This window comes from Ovis aries, chromosome 13 (assembly GCF_016772045.2).
Source record: "Ovis aries strain OAR_USU_Benz2616 breed Rambouillet chromosome 13, ARS-UI_Ramb_v3.0, whole genome shotgun sequence".
In the NCBI taxonomy this organism is placed as follows: Eukaryota; Metazoa; Chordata; class Mammalia; order Artiodactyla; family Bovidae; genus Ovis; species Ovis aries.
Genome location: NC_056066.1, coordinates 61,561,499 through 61,579,319, shown reverse-complemented (window position 1 = coordinate 61,579,319; position 17,821 = coordinate 61,561,499). Strand labels below are relative to the sequence as shown.

At 57.1% G+C, this 17,821-nt stretch overlaps 1 protein-coding gene across 7 annotated transcripts in view; it reads left to right on the top strand.

Annotated features, from left to right (window-relative positions):
* Positions 1-17,821, top strand: part of NOL4L (nucleolar protein 4 like) — a 132,888-nt gene that overhangs the window by 91,993 nt on the left and 23,074 nt on the right. For 3 of the 7 annotated variants that reach the window (XM_060397694.1, XM_015099828.4, XM_042230018.2), the window contains exon 5: positions 13,051-13,192. In XM_060397694.1, the coding sequence (XP_060253677.1) occupies positions 13,051-13,192 (142 nt within the window). Of the gene's footprint in view, positions 1-4,629; positions 4,760-9,883; positions 11,946-12,269; positions 12,755-13,050; positions 13,193-17,821 lie in introns of those variants that run through there. The other 4 variants (XM_027977070.2, XM_042230022.1, XM_042230021.2 and 1 more) reach the window with 4 other exon arrangements.

Below are 17,821 nucleotides of genomic sequence, written 5' to 3'. Positions count from 1 at the left end.
TATCCTCCCTTTCTAAATAATTCTTACAAAAAATAAAAGACCACAAACCCAGTAGAGAAAATGGCAAAGAATATGAATAGTGTTTTTTTAAAAAAAAGAATTACATGTGACCAGTAAACACATGATATGCATAAATATAGGCTCCCATTCCCAAATGAAGAGGGCAAAGAGAGACACCATTTTTCACTTCTCAGATTGGCGAAGATGAAAGAGGTTGCTGATACCAAGCGCTGACAAGCGTGTAGTGAAATGGGAACTGCCAGGCGCCACTGGCCGCTGAGCACACTGGTGCAGCAGCATCTGTGGAGAGGCTGCTGACCAGCACTGTGAGAAGCAGCCTCCTGATGCTGCCAACAAAAGCTGCTGCGGAACCAGTACTCCCTCTGGGGGAAGGAGCAAGCTTGTGTTTTAACCTAACCTCAGAAGTCACAGACCCTCAATTCCACTGCCCTATCCATTGTGCCAGGGGACCCAGGGCATGATACTTGGAGGCAAGGCTCATCTGGGGACAGCTGGGAGGCTGGCAGTTTCTAATGTCAAAGGGGAAATTTTGGTGTCAAACACATTAAAGACACTATTTTATTATCCACTTTGTAGATGAGGAAACCGGTACCCCAGGACACTTGTTTGGTGTCACAGCCAGCACTGGAACCAGTCCCATTTGGCTAAACTCTTTCTAGTCCACCTCCTTCATGGTCACCCCCAAACCACTCCTGATATATAATAAGATATAATCTAATCTCCTCTGATCTCATAATTTAGACTGCATGACTTCCTCGATCTTAGAATAAAAGCCCCACACCTCGCGGTAGTGTCCAGGGCTCTGAGTGCTAGGCCCTACATGCCCTCTCCCCCCCTCCTCCCAACCTCCCCCTTGCTCTTTCCAAGTCTCTTCCCGCCTCAGGGCCTATGCACTAGCTGTTTTCCTCTACCTGCAAGACTGTGCCCCCAAGTCTTCACCCAGGGGTCAACTTCCACCATCCCAGGGGCAGGGCCCATGTGGGCTTTCTCACACTGAGGGGCTTCCTTGACTACTCAGCCCAGAGCCCACCTTGTCTCCCCTGTGTGCCCTCCACCCCTCACCCCCTCATCTCCGCTTCTCCTTCACCCCATCACCAGTGCATCCCATGTCTCCAGGATCAGACCAGGAGTCAAACTTCGCATTCCGTTGTCATTTCTCTTTAGTCTCGTGATGGGGAACTCTCAGGCTGATGACAATGAATCTTTGAGGAACCCGAGACACTTGTGGAGAGTCTGTCTTTCAGTATTTCTTGTCTGGTTGTCTCTTCATGATCAGATTCAGGTTAAGCATTTTGCGCGGGAGGACTTGACATGGGGAGAACTCAACACAGGTGATGCTGTGAGTTCTCACTGCATCCCTTCAGGAGGTGAGCACATCGTTTCAGGTGGGCTCCACTTCAGGGTCTGCTGATTTGATCACTTAGTTGGGGAGTGTCTGCCAGCCTTGCCTTGGGGCAGGTACATGTGTCTTTTATAAGTAATTTGCAGGGAAAAGCATTTTTGAATGCATTGAGATGCTTGAATAGTATCTATTCTGGTCACGATAAGATCCTGTTATTCCTAATCACGAACTACTGGTTCCCATGGTCAGGTCCCTGCTCCTGGAGCATGCTCGTTTCATATGGGAATCTGCCTGGAGTGGTTTGCTGCTTAAGAAGCTCCACAGAGCAAATGCCGCCATTTACAAAGGCACCCACTGTATGTAGAGCCTGGAGGGGATATGAAGGCAGTACTGCACCCTTAAGCAGACAAGAGTAGCCTTTCTCTGTTGTGGTCTCTCATCAGACTGGGGCTGGAAGAAGAGACACATCACTGGGAGAATTAGTGGTCAAGAAACTAGGTCATGCCATTCCTTGTTGGGACCCATGCTGTGGCCACTTTAAGGAGATGCGCAAAGACGCTGAAAACAACCTACACAAGGTTACTCAAGGAGTAGGCAGCTCCTGCAGGAATTAAAGAGCCAGGAGGTTTCTGCAGGCTTCAGCACACAGGAAAACTCTCCTAATTCGCAGTGCTGCTAAACAGCCAGGCTTCTCCAGGGCCCCCAGCCACTTCCTGTGGGTCGAGTGGGGCTGGAGCTGTTTTATCTCAGCGATGGTAAATGAGTTCACATTTCATGCCTAGAGAAAATCACTGCTCTGCCCTTTTGGGCGGCACTAGCTCTCTTATTTGTCAGAGAAGAGGTGGGTTATCTGGGTTCAATTCCGCCTTTGAACACCAGTTGGATCTGGGTTTATATTTCAAGCCCAGATGTCCACCATTGCTGTGAAATCGTGACTCAGGCCAGGAGAAGTCAAAGGTCTCCAGAAATGTTGGGGGAAGAGATGGGAAATCCTGGGCTTGAATTATGTCATTTGCAGAGTGAGGAAGGGCAGTTCCCGTGTTGGAAACAGCCACATTTCCCTGTATGAATTCAAGAATCATGGCCACTAGTTAATTCTAAAAATCATTATGTGTGTGTGGACAGATAAGGCAGTGAAGTTTCCAAACTGTCTCCTACCACAGAGGAGGGGAGGTAAAGATCTCATGGAGAGAAGAGGGAAGAGAACTGGTTTGAAAACACATTTGGTTTTAGGGATGAAAGGTGCTAATGAGTAACATGCTTAGAGCCTCTTTTAAAAATAAAGTGCGGGGCTTATATCGACAGTGAAATCTTTAGCGTGTGCAGAAGGAAGTCTGTGCGCTGTTAATTCGATATGTTGTCATCTTTTTTTTTTTCTAATGGGTGAATACTGAGCCCTGAACCTGTGATATTGTATTTCTAACTCGTACCTGTAGAGGGAGCCTTGTTTACCTCGGATTGTTCACAATGCAAAGCTTTCAGTGGAAGAAAGAAAAAGGCTTTTTACGGAAAAAAAAAAAAAGTTGGAGGGTTAAAGGCAGTCTGTTTCAAAATTGCAAACAATCCCGCTGGCTGTCTCGTTTTCTCTTCTTCGCTGGTTTCCCTGTGAATGAATTGTAGCGTAAAGCCAGTAGAAATTGCCCTTCCTCTCTGGATGCTACCAGAGGAATCAGGAGATGGGATCGTTTCTGGTGGTTCTTTTTTTTTTTTTGCTATTTCCTCACAGAATTCTACGAGGGCAGCTCTCCAACCCCGTTAAAACAGAGTTTTTCTGAAGGCTGACCTGTTGGAGGGTGTGGATTTGGGGAGGGGGAGTCTGCCCCTGACCCATCTTCTCTGTAGGGATCTAATCCTGCTTTCGGGGAGGTCTAATTCTGCTGTTGGGATACGAGCGCGCTATGTTCCAGGCTGAGTCTGAGGCTGCTCAGAGGTCCGGGGTCCCACACCCCAGCGACGACCGGTGCGGTCTTCTCCTGCACCCAAGGTGCACGAGGACAGTCTGCGCGCGGCACCGCATCTCTGATCCGCGCGGGTCTTCCCCCTACTGCGATGCTGTGTCTGGACCGCGCGCTCCCGGGTCTGGGATGGAGCAGCATTCTTGATGTTATCCTGTTACTTTACAACTGTATCCTGCGCGTCTTCAGGAGCCCGCGCAGTGTGGTTTAGGGGAGCACAATGACCGGCGGGAGGGGGAGCGGGGACGGACCCGGGAGCAGGCTGGCGGCGGGCGCTGGAGATGGTGGAAATGTTTGGGTCGCACAGGTGAGCGCACCCGGACTCCGAGGCGCCCGCCAGTAGGGAAGGGGAGCAGGGGAGGGTGGAAACTAAGTGGTGGGAAAGAGACAAAGGAAGAGTGAAGAAGCGAGATGGTGCGGAATAGAGGAGGGGGATGGGAGGGGGCAGCGAGTGGGCAGCAACGCCGAGGAGCCCGAGCTTGAACTTGATCGAGAAAAGGTGGGGGCCCAGAGGCTGGGGGGCGGGCAGCACAGAGCCGACCACGTGCCTGTCTTTCCCAGACCCGGGGCTCGCTCTGAACGCCGGGGGACCCAGGCCTCCGGCCCAGCAGCCCCGCCCAGCGAGGACCCGCGTCCCCTGGAAACCCGGGGACGCGTAGGGGTCGAGGGCTGCCGAAGGCCCAGGGTGCCGAGAGTTCCTAAAGGTGCCTGAGTCACTTTCTTTGGGTCAAGTCTCTCTTCTGGCCTGAACGCGGATAGCCGACCGCGCGCTGCCCGCCAACCCTCACCCCGGACTCGAAGACTGGGTCCTCCGGGAGCAAGGGGCGGGCACAGACCCCAGCGCCTTCTTTCCCGGGCTCCGTCCCCCGCAAGAATCTTCCTCCTAGCGCTTCCCCCTTAAGGGCGCTCACCCCGGGAGCGCTCGGCGGCGCGTCCAGCGCGCCCTCATCCCTCCCCCTACCTGGCCCAGCACCCTCTCCTTCCTTCTCCCCACTCCCCCTCCCTCCTTTCTCCTCTCTCCCCCTCCCCCCGCCCGGGCCCACTCCTCCCGCCTGCCCGCCCGCCCCTCCACCTCCTCGGGCTGCTCCTCCTACTCCCCCAGCGTAAGCCCTCCCTGCGTTCCCCTCCCCCCGGCCCCCGCCCCGTGCCGGGTCCCGCCCCCCTCCCCCGCCTCCCCGTGCCCGGTGCCCCCCTCCCCCTTCCTCCCTCCCGGCCGCGGCGCCGCCGCCGCCGCCGCCGCCGCCGCTCGCCTGGGCCCTCCCCCCGGCCACCCCCGCCCCCGGGCCGGGCAGTGACGCGCCGCGGCGGTGCCAGCCCCTCTCCCCGGGCGGCCGCGGCGGCAGCAGCAGCAGCAGCAGCTGGAGCTGGAGGGCTGTCACCGCCGCCCGCCCCGCTCACTCGCCGAGCCCGACCGCCCGTCTCCGCCTCGCCTCCCGCCCAGGTACGGAGTCCGGCCCGGATCCCCGCGATCGGGCCGTTTCCGGGCCCCTGGGCCGCCGCCCCCCCTTCTCCCGCCGCTGCCGCCGGCCGTTGAGCTGCGGTTAGGGGGGCGGGAGACTGGGGGGGTTCCGGGGAGGGGGACGCGGGGGAGCTTCCTGCGCCGCGGCTGAGGCGGGGGGCGCGCGGAAGCGGCTGCGCCCTGGGCGGAGTGGGCTGGGGCGCGCGGGGGGGGGCGGGTAAGTGGGACCGAGCGTGGTGGGGGCGGTGAAGCCTGCACTCGGGGGCCGCGGGGCTCTCTAGAGGGGCGCCCGGCCCCGAGTGCGGGGGGCTGCCGGGCGCACCCCACTCCCGCGCCGTGCGCGCCGCCGGTCCTGGGGGGCGGTGATTGTGTGCGCCGCGCCGCGGTATTGTGCCGCGGCCGCACGGTTTGCGGCGGGCTCGGCACCGCGTCCCGGGGAGGCAGGCGTTCGCAGGCGGCGGGGTGGGGGCCGGGCTCGAGTGGCAGCCGCCGAGGCTGTAGCGAGAAGGGAAGTGGACTGTTTGGAGATGTGAGGACGGGAAGCGTTGAGTGGCAGGGAGGGGCTCCCTGCCTCGGCGCGGGGAGTTGAGACGGGGTTTGCAGAGTTGAGCCCACTTCAGCAGACCCCCGCCCCTCCCTGGACCAGACCTGGTGCCCCTGTCAAGTGAAGGATCGGAGCAGAAGCTTGGGGTTTCGGCGGCCCCTATCTTAGGGGCATTCCTTACGGACCGGGGCGCATGGGTCGGGGGCAGCTGGCCAGAGCCTGGGCGCGCGCCCGGGTTAAGTTGGATTTACGCCTCCGTCCGCCGCTCTCGCTTCTCCGAGGCTGGACACTTTTTCGGGCGGCGGGGGTTGGGGGAGTGCACTTCTCGTTTTTATTCCAGCCGCTCTGGTTCAGAAGTGCCCCCCCCCCCCCACTCTAGTCCCACCTGGAGCCGCGTTTGCCCTAGTCCAGTCGCCCCTAGCGGGCCGCGCTTCCTGGGGGAAGTTCTCATTAAGCCTCGCTAATTAGCATTATTCCTGGAGAAAGGTTAAGGTTAGACCGTCCTTTTCCTTATCGGGAGGCCCACCCCCTTCCTCCCCATTCCCTTCTTCCTCCCTCCTCCCCAAGAGCACAAAAGCACAAAAAGAAAGTGTGAAGAGGCACAGATCAATGGAGAAGCCACAAACCCATTAATTCAAATGGAACCTTTTTCCCCCCCTCTAAAACATTGATTTTTCTTTCTGTCTGCTCTGAGGGGAGATTAATAACCTCCTGATTTCACCTGAAATGGTGTTTGGACTCTGTGATTTCCTCCGCTTTCTGAGAAGGATTGTGGCTTGAAATAGATTCTCCCTTGAGATAAAGCCCTACTTATCCCAGAATGAGCTGGAAACCCCAGCCTGGGCCCCTGTCCTACCAGGTTGGGGGTGTGGGGAGATGGTTGTGGGGCTCTCATAATTGCTCCAGAGAGAGTCATGACCAGGGGCCCCTTCCTGCCTGCCCCTTGCTTCTGGGCTTCGGGTTGTTCTGAGGGAAGGACCCATAAAGGGTGATGGTTTAGCCAGGAGGTAGTGAATTACCCCTACATTGGAAACCCATTACAGCCTGAATTCTTAGGTGAATACTATCAAGCTTAATTTAATCCTATCTCAAGGTGGGCTTCTTTTGGAGAGTGGGGGTTGGAGACAGCACCACCCCCCTCCCGCATCCACTGCACCATGGCTGGGTGCCAACACCCCATTCAGCACAGTCCTGAGGAACAGCAGGAAACCAAGCACCCGGGGCCTTCCTCCCAGCTGGAAAGGCTGATTTGGGAGAACTTATGTGGCCTGAGTCACCCTGGGGCCATGTGGAGCCGCACTGGTCCTGAGTTGCTCAAGAACTTTTTTTTTGGTCTTGTCTGGGTCCTTTTCTTGGAAGGAAACTCCTGCAGGGGATTAGGGCAGAGTGGTTTCTCTCGAGCCCACTTTTCTGCTGGAAGAACCTTGTCTGCTGAAGCTCATCTCTCCAGCCTCCCTTTTTTAAAGAGACCCCTGTTCATGGCAGGGTCTGGGGTATCAATGAGGCCCTCGTGGTGAGGAGTGCTGGGAAAACAGCCAGTTGCCTTTGCTTGGGAAACAAAAGCCCGTTTTACACTCAATACACTAGTAGGAAGGTGCTGAAAATGCTCACCCCAGCATCCAGGCACCCGTGACAGCCGAGACAACAGAGCATCCCTGTGTTGATGCAGACGTCTCTGACAGACCCTGTGCATGTGTGTGTGTGAGAGAGAGAACCTAAAATGTGGTAGGTGATTGGCTATGTCAGCTCTCCCCACTTCATATTTCCCAGAAGAGCTTGTATGGCTAGGAAGCAGAGGAGGTATGCTGGCAGGAAGGAGTGGAATTGAGCGGAGTGTCCCAAGGAGCCTGGCATCTGCCCCTGGTGGCCAGGTGAGCTTGGGACGAGGGCATGAGCTGCAGCCTTGGGACTCCCTAGCCCCCAGGAGCTGTGGCTCAGACCACCCTAAGATGTCATTTGTGCTGTTCCTTCCCAACCAGGATTTTGAACCCTTGTTGCTTTGGATCCTGGGGGAGGGGGCGGGTTCGTCTTCCATTAATAAGCCATCTGATGAGCTGAAGTGGTTAAGTTGGGGTCAAATGCGGTTCAGTACCTCCTTGGCATGCTCAGAAGGCTGTGTGTGTAATGCTCGCTGACATGGAGACAGGCAGGGGAATTGCCTCGCGCTGAAGAATTTCCAGGGCCTGGGAGGGGCCTACAGGTGTTCCAGAAGGAGGTGCTCACTTTGTCCACTCTGGTGTCTGCCGGTTTGGGGTAGAGCAGTGCCAGGGCAGCTGCCTTGAGCCTGGTGGTCTTCCTGGCAGGAGCTTCAGCCTCTCATCAAACCCACCCCAAGAGGCTGGACAGAGAAGGGGTCTGTTTCCTGCCTGGCCCATGCCTGCCTCCCACCCCTCCTCTGAAACACACACCCAAGGCTCCTGATCAGGGCTTACTGCTCACAACGGCACTAAATTTGCAGCAAATCCTTCTCCCTTTCTCTCTCAAAGCAAGCAGTAGAGATAGAGTTACAGCTCTGAGGAGAGGCCTGGAAAATGTTGTGTGAGGCACACCCCAGGATCCCTGTCCTGGAGGATGCAAATGGCTCAACTTCAGAGGCACCAGGAACCCAGTTCCCAAGAAATTGACCCCAGTTGTAAAATAATCAGGTTACTGATAGCACCTGCCCCTGGTTACACGCCATGGATACAGGCGCGTTTCCACCATTTCCCCTCTGGTCTCCCATTTTCTCCTCCTCCTGGGCTGGGCAGCGGTTGGTGCTAGTTTGCCTGCAGAGGAGGAAGGGCCTCAGAACCTGGGTGGAGAGAAACTGAACCTGCCCGTGAATTCTGGACTGCAGATAAGAGCAGGGAGGGTCTGGTCGGCTCCTCTCCTCCTGCCCAGAGTCAGGGCTCCCAGACTGGGGTGTGTCCCAGGAGCAGCCTTGGGTGCTGTCTTCCTGCCGCCCCCCACCACCCCCGCCCCGGCTCTTGAGTTCCCTTTCCAGAAGGGCAGTCGACCCAATCGCCCTGTGACCTCACAAGTGGCTCAGGTCCTTTGGCGCCAAATAAATGATGACCTTTTGTCAACAGGTGGGCAAGGCTGCAGCCTGCAGGGTGTCTGAAGCCAGAGCCAGGAGTCACGTGGGGTCTAGGAAGAGGGGCCCCAGAAGTAATGGATTGTACACACTCTATTTTTTAATGAAAGTTTCAATGAAGTTTGTTTACAGAAAGAGAAATTAGTAGACCAGGTTTCCTTGAGATTCCAGAGTGCCCGACTTATGACCTCTGGGCCTGCTCTCGGTAACCCTCACCATCACCTCCTGCAGGTCCCTCAGGCCCAGGTATGTCCCACTCTGCTCATCGCTGACAGGCTCTGAATTGTGTGCTGGTAATTGCCTGTGTCACTGGCCTGCTCCTGGAGCCTGGGCCCGGTGTGAGCCAGTGAGGTGACAGTCTGCAGGGGGCTCTGCTGTAGCAGATGGATGGCAAAGGGGGCTTGGGCAGCCTTCTCTTGGCAGGTCCGCCCGGAAGTGAGGATGTAGGAGTTGATTTTGATTAGAACTTATAGTTTGGTGTATTTTCTTTAGTTAGGCATCATAAATTTGATTTCTTGCTTAAAAATTTACTGTATCAGGAACTTCCCTGGTGGCCCAGTGGCTAAGACACTGCGTTCCCAGTGCAGGGGGCCAGGGTTTGATTCCTGGTGGAGGAACTACATCCCACATGGCACAGCTAAAGATCCAGCATGCCACAACTAAGACCACAGCTAAGGCCAAATAAAAATAAATTTTTAAAAATTTCTGCATCAGTGGTGTCAAAAGCTTAAATAGAACCATCACCCACAGAACAGGGATTCATGTGGCAAAACACTGGGGGCTGTGGGCACACTCACTGGGGAAAGCTTGGTAGTCAGTGAATAAGTGGAGAGGGGGTTCTCCAGCCCCCTTCTCCTTCAGTGCTTACATGTGGGTCAAAAGTTGTCTCTGTCCTTCCCTGAATAACAGAGCCCTGGAGGGAAGGAGTCCTGCTGTGGTCTCAGAGCTCCTAACACAGCACCAGCACATAGTAGGTGGTCCATCAGTGCGCATCTATTCATTGATAAGAGTGGTCCAGGTGTGGGTGTAAATATAGCTTCACCTCCCATGAATTTCCTTTGGGTCTCATCCTGAGACGCTTTGTTGTTAAGGCATCTGGTTCTTTGGACTGAAGGGAGGAAGTGTGGTGAGGCGGCCCCTCGGAGTGGTGGACTGTGATGTGGGCGCTGAGCAGACTGCTTGGGTTCAGATCTCACGAGCCCTGGGGCAGCTAAGGCAGGTCCAAGGCGGGGAGGGCGGGTACCAGATCTGGAGAGAGGCCTGACACGGGTGCCTGCTGTTCTATTGGACAAGGAAAGCTCAGACAACCCTCGTCTCAGAGCCCCTCATGGATGAGCACTGGGTGCTCTTCCTTATTGGGTGATCGCAATTCAGTGTAAAATGTAGCCCACCTCTGCCCAGTTTGGCCTGTCCAGGCAGGGAGATGTGAAGGAGGGCCATTTGGGGAACAGTTAAGTGATCTGAGCCAGAGAAACCCGAGGCTCTGCATGGGGGCGCCTGGCAGCTGCAGGCAGGGAATGCCGCACGGCAGCACGCTGCCACCCGCCTGCCAGCCAGGGTCCAGGTTTCATATGGTCTCCATTCAGGAACCATGTGTAACAGGACCAAGTCCCTGCTTGTCAGACTGATGCCGCATCCTCGTTAAACCCGTGTCATGCCAGGCAACTCAGCCAATTTGACTGGTCTCACTGGCTTTGTCCAGAGAACATAGAGCCCGCTCCCCACTCTTGGAAGGACTTAAGGCTGTCTGGGGGAGAGAGGGCAGAGAGCCACTGTGCTGGCCACTGCAGCTGAGTTCTCTGCTGCCCAACTGCCGGGCTGATGGTACAGACAGGCAGGCCGTGTGAGGAGAGGTGGGATGGAGCCTGAACTGGACTTGATGGAGAAGGGGGACGTGCGTTTGGAGTTTGGGTTCTGAGGTGCATCGTGGGCATTCCAGGTGAGGGGCTAGGAAGGAGGCTAGCGTCTGGGCCTTCAGGACTGTACGCTTCTGGCTCTGCTCATGACCTTGGGTGAGCGCCTTCACCCCTTGGAGCTTCGCTTCCTCATCTGTAGAATGGGGCTGATAACTGCATGCACCCAGTGGGCCTGTGATGCACTTGGCAACTGATAAACCATGGCTTCCATCGTGTTTTAAACTGTGGCTGAGTGGGGCTAGAGTGAGGTTTAGCACTGCACCCAGCAGTTCTGAATTTTCCTTGCTCCTTGATGAAGAAAACCTGTGTGTTTGGTGGAACTCCTTTCTCTGAGTGGAAGATGCCCACCGGGATTATGTGCCCCTTAGGAGGAGACACCCCCGAATGGCTTCACTGCCCACGTAGCTCACCCATCCGCTAGTCACAGTGGCCTCCTGACTGCCTGCTGGAACTTACCAGCGTGTGGCAGCATGTGTTCCAGCGTGTGCTGGAACCCACCAGCTCCCCACACGGACCACCTGTCACAACTTCCCTCACTTCCGCAAGCCTCTGCTCTCATTGTCTGACTGGCAAGGCCCTTCTTGGCCACTCTGGGACACAGTCCTGCAGGTTCCTCGCCCCTCTTGGCCTGCTTTACTCTATTGTGTTGCCCTCACACTCCCGATGTTATGAGTTTTTCTGCTGATGGTCCCTCTCCCCCGCTGTCCCTCTCCACAGTGAGCACCAGGAAGGCCATGACTTGTCCACAGGTAAATTTTCCAGCATCTAAATGCAGTAGACGTGGGTTCAATCCCTGAGTTGAGAAGATCCTTGGAGAAGGAAATGGCGTGGACTGTATAGTCCATGGGGTCACAAAGAGATGGACACAACTGAGCGAGTTTCATATAGACGTTCATTAAATAACTTGTTGAATGGATGGAGAATTTTGAGTGGGTGGTGCTTCCAGATGTTTAATAGACTACTTGTCCTTTAAGTCACAAGTGTTTCCACAAGAGCCAGGAGAAGGCCTTCCTGCTTCAGCTGGGACTTCAGGGTCCAGTGACCCCAGGACAGCCAGGAAGGAGCCAAAAGCCCACTCGAGGATGGCCCAGTTCCTGGCTCCCAGAACCCAGATACCCCTCTGAGGGTCCTTCTCCCCACCTGCTCACCGTCCCTCACCCACCTGTCCCTGCCCAGTTAGCGCAGGGACAGTCATGTTGCCCTTTTTGCAGAGAGAACCCTTTGAACGTGTGTGTGTCCCTCCAGGTGTGAGAATGCAGTCTGAGTGAGCGGGCTTTCACCCAGGGACAGCTGTGGAGGCGCATTCTTGTGTATGAGGAGCAGGGAGCCTGTGGGAGGGAGGCAGGGCTGTCTGTGTGTGGGGGGTGGGCCCCTAGTGCACACGTGGTCCCTGTGTCCCAAGGCTCTGTGCGAGCAGCATGGGGACCCCTGAGCTGGGCAGAGCTGTCGTCCTCCTGATTCAGCCACAGAAGATGCCCACTCTTCTGTGCTGCCCAGAAGCTGTAAATCCCAGGAAACTCCCTGCCAGCCGGGCTGGTGGGGGAGGGCGTGGAGGAGCACCCGCTGGTTCCCTGGCACTTGCGGAGCAGATGTGTCTGCCTCGGACAGCAGCCGAAGAAGAAAGTTCGAACCGGAGTGTGTTTGCTTGCTGTAAAAGAGACCTCTGTGAGGGGCCCCTGGAGGGAGGCTTTGGGGGGGATGGTGCTCTGCCAGAGGTCCTTACTGGGGGCCCACAGAGGCCATTGTATCTTGCCGGATGGGGGAGGGGAGGGGGCAAAGCCAGAGCTCCAGGGTGTGGGAGCTGCTGGGTCATCTTTCTTGTGTTTTACAGCCAGCTCCCAAACACAGTTGCTAGCTGCTGCTCCTGAAAGAGGCTGGGCCTGAAGGAGGTGGGGTCCCTTCCCACTGGAGAGCTGGGTGGAAGGGGCCCCGCCCTGGGGGTTCCCGGATGCCTGGCCCAGGGCTCGCTGAAGCCAGCAAGAGGAGAGGAGGCAGGCGTGGTCCTCGCCTGCAGGCCCTCCGGCTGTTTGGAAGGCCCTGGCGGCCCCCCAGGCCCTTGAGCCGAACCCCCTTTGCGGTCTGATCCAAACCCTCGCCTGCCCCACCCCCTTCCTTCGCTATACTTCTGGGGCTGGCCTTTTCAGCTCTGGAAGCCGCCCAAGAGCATATCTTTGAAGCACAGCAAAGGTTAGGAAGGAGGAAGACAGAAATGTCCTCTGGGCTGGGGGAGTGGGAGAAAGGAATTCCATGCATGCTCCACAGGAGCTGGGCGGCCGGCGTGGTGGGGGCCGTCAGCCTGGCCTCGGCAGTGCCCGACGTGTCCTGCTGCCCACGTCTGCCCGCCTGGCCCTATGTGGAGTGAATCCTTCTCCCAAGGCTGTTGGCAGGGAGTAGGGAGCAGTGGCCCTTGTTTACGGCGCCTGCTTCAACCTTGGCTCACAGGGGTAAGAGCCAGGCCCTGCCACCCGCTCCTACAGGATGCGAGACCTCGTAATTGTCTTCAATTACAGCCAGCGCCGGCCCTCAGCCCCAGCTTCCGACAGGAACCAGAGCCCCAGCCACTTCCATGGGTGGGAGGCCAGGGGGAGAAACCCGTCCCCACCTCAAGGTTTGGGGGTGCGCTATGGCCTATGGGGGCACTCTCAAACACCCTCGGGCCCTTGGGTTCACCCTGTATGCTGCCGAGGGGCTGCAGAGAGCCCGTCCCTGTTCAACGCCCACCTTCTTTGTCCCTGATCAGGATGAAACTTCTGTGAGCAGTGAAGATTTTGATATGAATGACTCCACATGGATGTCAGCTGACCCACACCTGGCCTCCAGCCTGAGTCCCAGCCAGGACGAGAGGATGCGGAGCCCACAAAACCTCCACAGTCAAGAGGATGGTGAGTGTTCCTTCGTGGCCAGCAGGGGAAGGATTGTGTCCATGCCAGGAGCCTAGGACTCTGGGCTGGAGCCTCCAGGGGTGGCCGAGGCTCAGGCTGACAGCGGCCCCCAGCGTTCTCAGTATTTCCATGGGCCCCGCTGCCCCAGCCCTTAGTTCCAGGAAGAGCAGTTGTTCCGCTCAAAGGTGAATGGCTCAGAGCCCTTTCGGGGATTGGCAGCCTAGCCACATCCTGCCAGTTTGTCTGCTCTGATGCTCACATGCTGGTAGGATGTGGATTTCAAAGTTATCATGATTCAGGTCTGGGAAGGTTAACAGTGTGCCTGACCCAGAACAGTCCAGCCTCCCAATCGTCAAAACAGGAGCTGGGCTTTGTGGCCCGGATGTGAGGCTCTGAGACAGGGTCCCTGCCTGTCCCTGGTGAGCGAGCAGACACTGTGCTTGTCTGTCGTGTGCCCCCGGCCCCTCAGGATAGGAGGTGGGCTGGCTGCTGTCCAGATCTGCCCTGGCCACCCCCATACCCCCCCGCCCCCGCCTCCAAGGCAAGCCCGGCAGCCTCCTCCAGCCTCCGTCGGAACAGAAGCATCTTCTTGGGGTGGGAGAGTTGGGGTCAGGGTCAGACCCCAGAGGTCTACTCCGGCACTCTTGTGTTGAGCCCCCCAAACTGGGCCTACCTCAGTTAGACTTGGTTGTGGGTGTGCAGTGGCACCTGTGGACAGAATGTCCTGGGCTGGGCTCTGATTTTCCGGGCGGACACGAGGTGGGTGGGGGAAGAGCTGGAGAGAACGGGGGTGTAGAGCTGCAATTAGGAGAGGTCGAAGGTCTGGGCCTGGAATGTGGGAGGGAAGGTGCAGGGTTAAAAAGGGGTGTAATGTTAACTCTGCGAAATAGGTTAGCCTTACAGAGTAAATAAGGAGTAGGAGCCTTGCAGTTTGGGTCAAAGTTCGTCTCCATGGCGGAACCCGCGTGCCTGCCTCCCTACAGCCTTCAGAGGCCTGAAATCTGGCTTTGTCTGGGAGGAGGCCCAGCACAGAGACAGCCGGGGTGGCCGATCCACAGGCTGGGGAGCCCCGGGTGTGGTTCTGTGAGGAACGGGGTGCGAGGTTGCTGGGAAAGAAAAGGCTTTTGTCCCTTGACTCTGGGAGGCAGCACGACCCCCTCGTGCTGCCTCCCAGACCAGCACCGCCTTCCAGCGTTCCCATGGGTAGGGGCCAGGTGGGGGCACCACGTGCTGGCGTGGGGGAGCCCTGGGGTGAGATGTGCCCAGCAGCTGGCCTCCCGCCTCATCTGAGCTGATTGAGGGCCACACCAGCAAAGCTCAGCCCAAGGCTGTGGACAATACCTTCCCAAGGATCCGGAGCATTTATTTATAACCCCGCCCTCCTCCCCCCCCCCCACCCCGAGAAGTAGGACTGAATGGGGGCCATGGTCCCCAGCTCATCCTCAACAATTCTTATGCTGTTATTGCTTACAGCCACCTTTTGGGGGCTCAGGTCTGGCAGAGACACTTTCCAGGGAGATCTGGTGATCTGGGGCCTCCAGTATCAGGTCCGGGGCAGGGGGGGAAGGGTCACGGGGCTTCCTCAGCTACAGGGCTAATGGGATCAGTGCATCCCCGCAGCTGGTCCCGGAGGAGCCAGGTGGGAGAGCCAAGCCAGGTGTCTTCACACATGTCTTCCCCTGACCCCCCCCAACCCAGCTGCCCAGGTCCCTCCTGGCTGTGGGTGCTGGGCCTAGGTCGGCTGACGGCACGAGGGTGTTCATCAGGGCGGGCAGCCAGAGCTGGAGACAGGGAGGATGGTGTTGACCATGATACCATCAATTTAATTATGCCATCACAGCCTGTGTCTGGAGGCTGTGGGTTGATGTGCCAGCCAGAGGCCGACCCATACCCAGTGCAGAGGATCGCAGGCCCAGAGAGACCAGTTGACCTGGTCATCTCTACTGCCCTTCTGGTCCTAGTTCTGGTGGTGACCACCATGTCTGTCCAGACCGATGGGCTCCCAAGGGGTTTGGGCTGGGCACAGACCCGGCCTGGAGTCCTTGGTCAGCCCCCCCAGCCCCCTCTTTGAAGGTGCCTGCAGTGCAGACATGAACTGGGAACCCGTTCTCATCAGTGAGAGTTGGAAGGGTCCTCAGGGTGTTCTCCTGTCCCCTGTTGTTAAGGAAGGACTGGGCAGGGGCAGGCCAGGCGGGGGCTCTGTCTGAATCCAGCCACAACCCTCCATGGTCTCCACGTCTCCACTCCCTGCTCCTGTGCCTTGATCCAGAGGCTTCTCCAGCACACACCAACCCCCAGGGCGGCTTGGTGCTCAGCCTCTGGCCCTTGGCCCTCCATGCCTGAGGCCCCCATTGTGAGCTCTGCAAGGGGTGGACCACGTGGATCCTGCTCTCTGCTCTGTCCCTGGTGACTCTGGTTGCATGCCTGGCACATTATAGGGGCTGCTGAATATCTGTTGCCCAGATGAGTAAAGGAACCAGCATTTATTGAGTCCCTCCCTCCCCACCCCCGCCCCTGAGCACACCAGCCAGAGGGGATAGAGGTCGGCTCCTTGCTGGGGCCAAGTTGGGTTCTTTGTTCCTGGGATTTCGGCCCTCCTCCCCAGCCTGAGCACCTGGGTCTTTTTCTTTTAGCCAGAAAATGTGGGGGCTCCCAGGGCTGTGTCAGGGAGCATCTCACCTCTGCTGGCCAGGAGTGCAGCCCAGAGCATTTAAAAAAAACAGGCAGTTTGCACAGGTTCACACCTGTCGGTGGATGTGTTGGGGCCCTTCTCTTCCACCACCTCCTCTACCTCTTCCTCTTTCAAATTTTAACTGAGGCAGATAGAGGCTGGGCCTTGGGGGGGGCAGATCCTGTGGCCCAGGCCAGGAATGAATCAGGCCGGTTCTCACTCCCGGGAGCTTGTCTGCGGTTCACCAGGAGTGGGAGAGTGCTTGGTGGTGCTTTCATCCCCAAGCCTGCCACCACCCGCGAGGCCTCACATCAGAGAGCTCTTTTATGGACCCTATTCCCAGCTTTTTGACATCACAGCAGGGGTGCTTGGCTGGGGAGCCCCAAAGTGCTTCCTCATCAGGGCAGAGCTGCTGTGGGTGAGCACATGGCTCTCACCCCAGCTCAGGAGGGAACTGCTGATCAGTGAGAGAACTGGGGCCATCTGGCCAGAGTTGGGGGATGCCAAGGCTGCTCCCGTCCTCTTTCCTCTTTGGCAGGCATTGAGGCCATGTGTGAGGTTCCCCAGAAAAGATGGGCATGGGAGTCTGGGGACTAGAGGAGGCTGCCCCCTGGAAAATCAGAGCACTGCCTTCTTGGGCTGAGTGATCCAGGCTGTTCCCACCACTGCTTCCAGTCCACGTATAGCCAGGTCCCCCCAGACCAGCACTAAGCACCAGCTGAGGGTTTGGACTTTCTTTGGAGTCTGAACAGAACCCTGGTCTCATCATAGGTGCCTGGGAAAACACTCTGGCCTAGGGGCTGCACTTTAGGAAGTAGAGAGGAGGACAGTTGGAAAAAGCCAACTGTTGAGACCGTGTCCAGAGACGCTGTGGTCGGGTGTTACTTAGGACTGAACAGCACACCTGTGTGTAGTTACGCCCCGTCAGTGGGATGATGTGTTTGATGGCCATCTCTTCCTCAGATCCTGAGTAAGCACTCTGAGAGCCAGTTCTCTGGTGCCCAGCACAAAGCAGGTGGAGGAGTGTCTGTTAAATGAGTAAGTGAACAGGGGCGCAGGCTGGGCAGGTGAGCCAGCGTCCTTGGACATCAGAGGCGTGGCTAGGCCAGGGCCCTCTCCTTCTTCCATTTCCCCTTGATGTGCTTCATCAGGCCTCTTGCTCTGCCCCTTCCTGAGCGGAAAATGTGAAGCCTGGCCCCCAGAAGGGATGCGGAGGGTGGGGAGCGGACATTACTCACCTCCCGGGCAGACAGGAAGTCAGCGCCAGGGCAGAACCCAGGGTCCTGCTTCTTTCTTCCTGCAGGGTCATGGTGGGGGTGGGGGTGAGGGGTGGTGGTGCTGGGTAGGATCTGGGGGGCCGCTGGGGGCCTCTTGTTAGTGCCTGTCAGATTAGAGGCCCCCTCCAGTCTCAGGCCTCTGGGACCCACTGAACCTCAGCTTGCCTCCCCCTGGGGACATGGTGCCAAAACTTCCTGCCTGGACGCCTGGAGCCTCCCCTCCAGGGCCCGTCAGGACTGAGGCACTGAGGGTCCTGGCTTAAGCCCTTGGTTCTTTCAGGACTCTCCACCGGGTCTGTCACGTGAATACTGAGCCCTGTCGCCTGGGAGGCTGATAACCCCTTCCTGGCTTTGTCCCTTCCAAGAGCCTGCAGGAGAGGGGCAGGCGCTCAGAACCAGGGACCCCTGCCAGGTTGTAAGCTGTCTGAGGGCAGGAGATGTGTCTCTGAAAAAACATGTCTTTTTACATCTATTACATTCATTGTAGATCATAGAAAAAAAATGGAGCAAAAAAAAGCAATCAAAATTATCAGTGGTTGGGGCATGTTTTTCTTTGTCTTTTCTGTGTATGTAATCAGTCTTGTTTTCTTTATTTAAAAAAAAAACAAAGGAGGAGGGATCACGTAGTGTTGGAGTCACCTTTTTTTCCTAGAAGTTTTCTCGCCTCTCCCCTGCACTGAT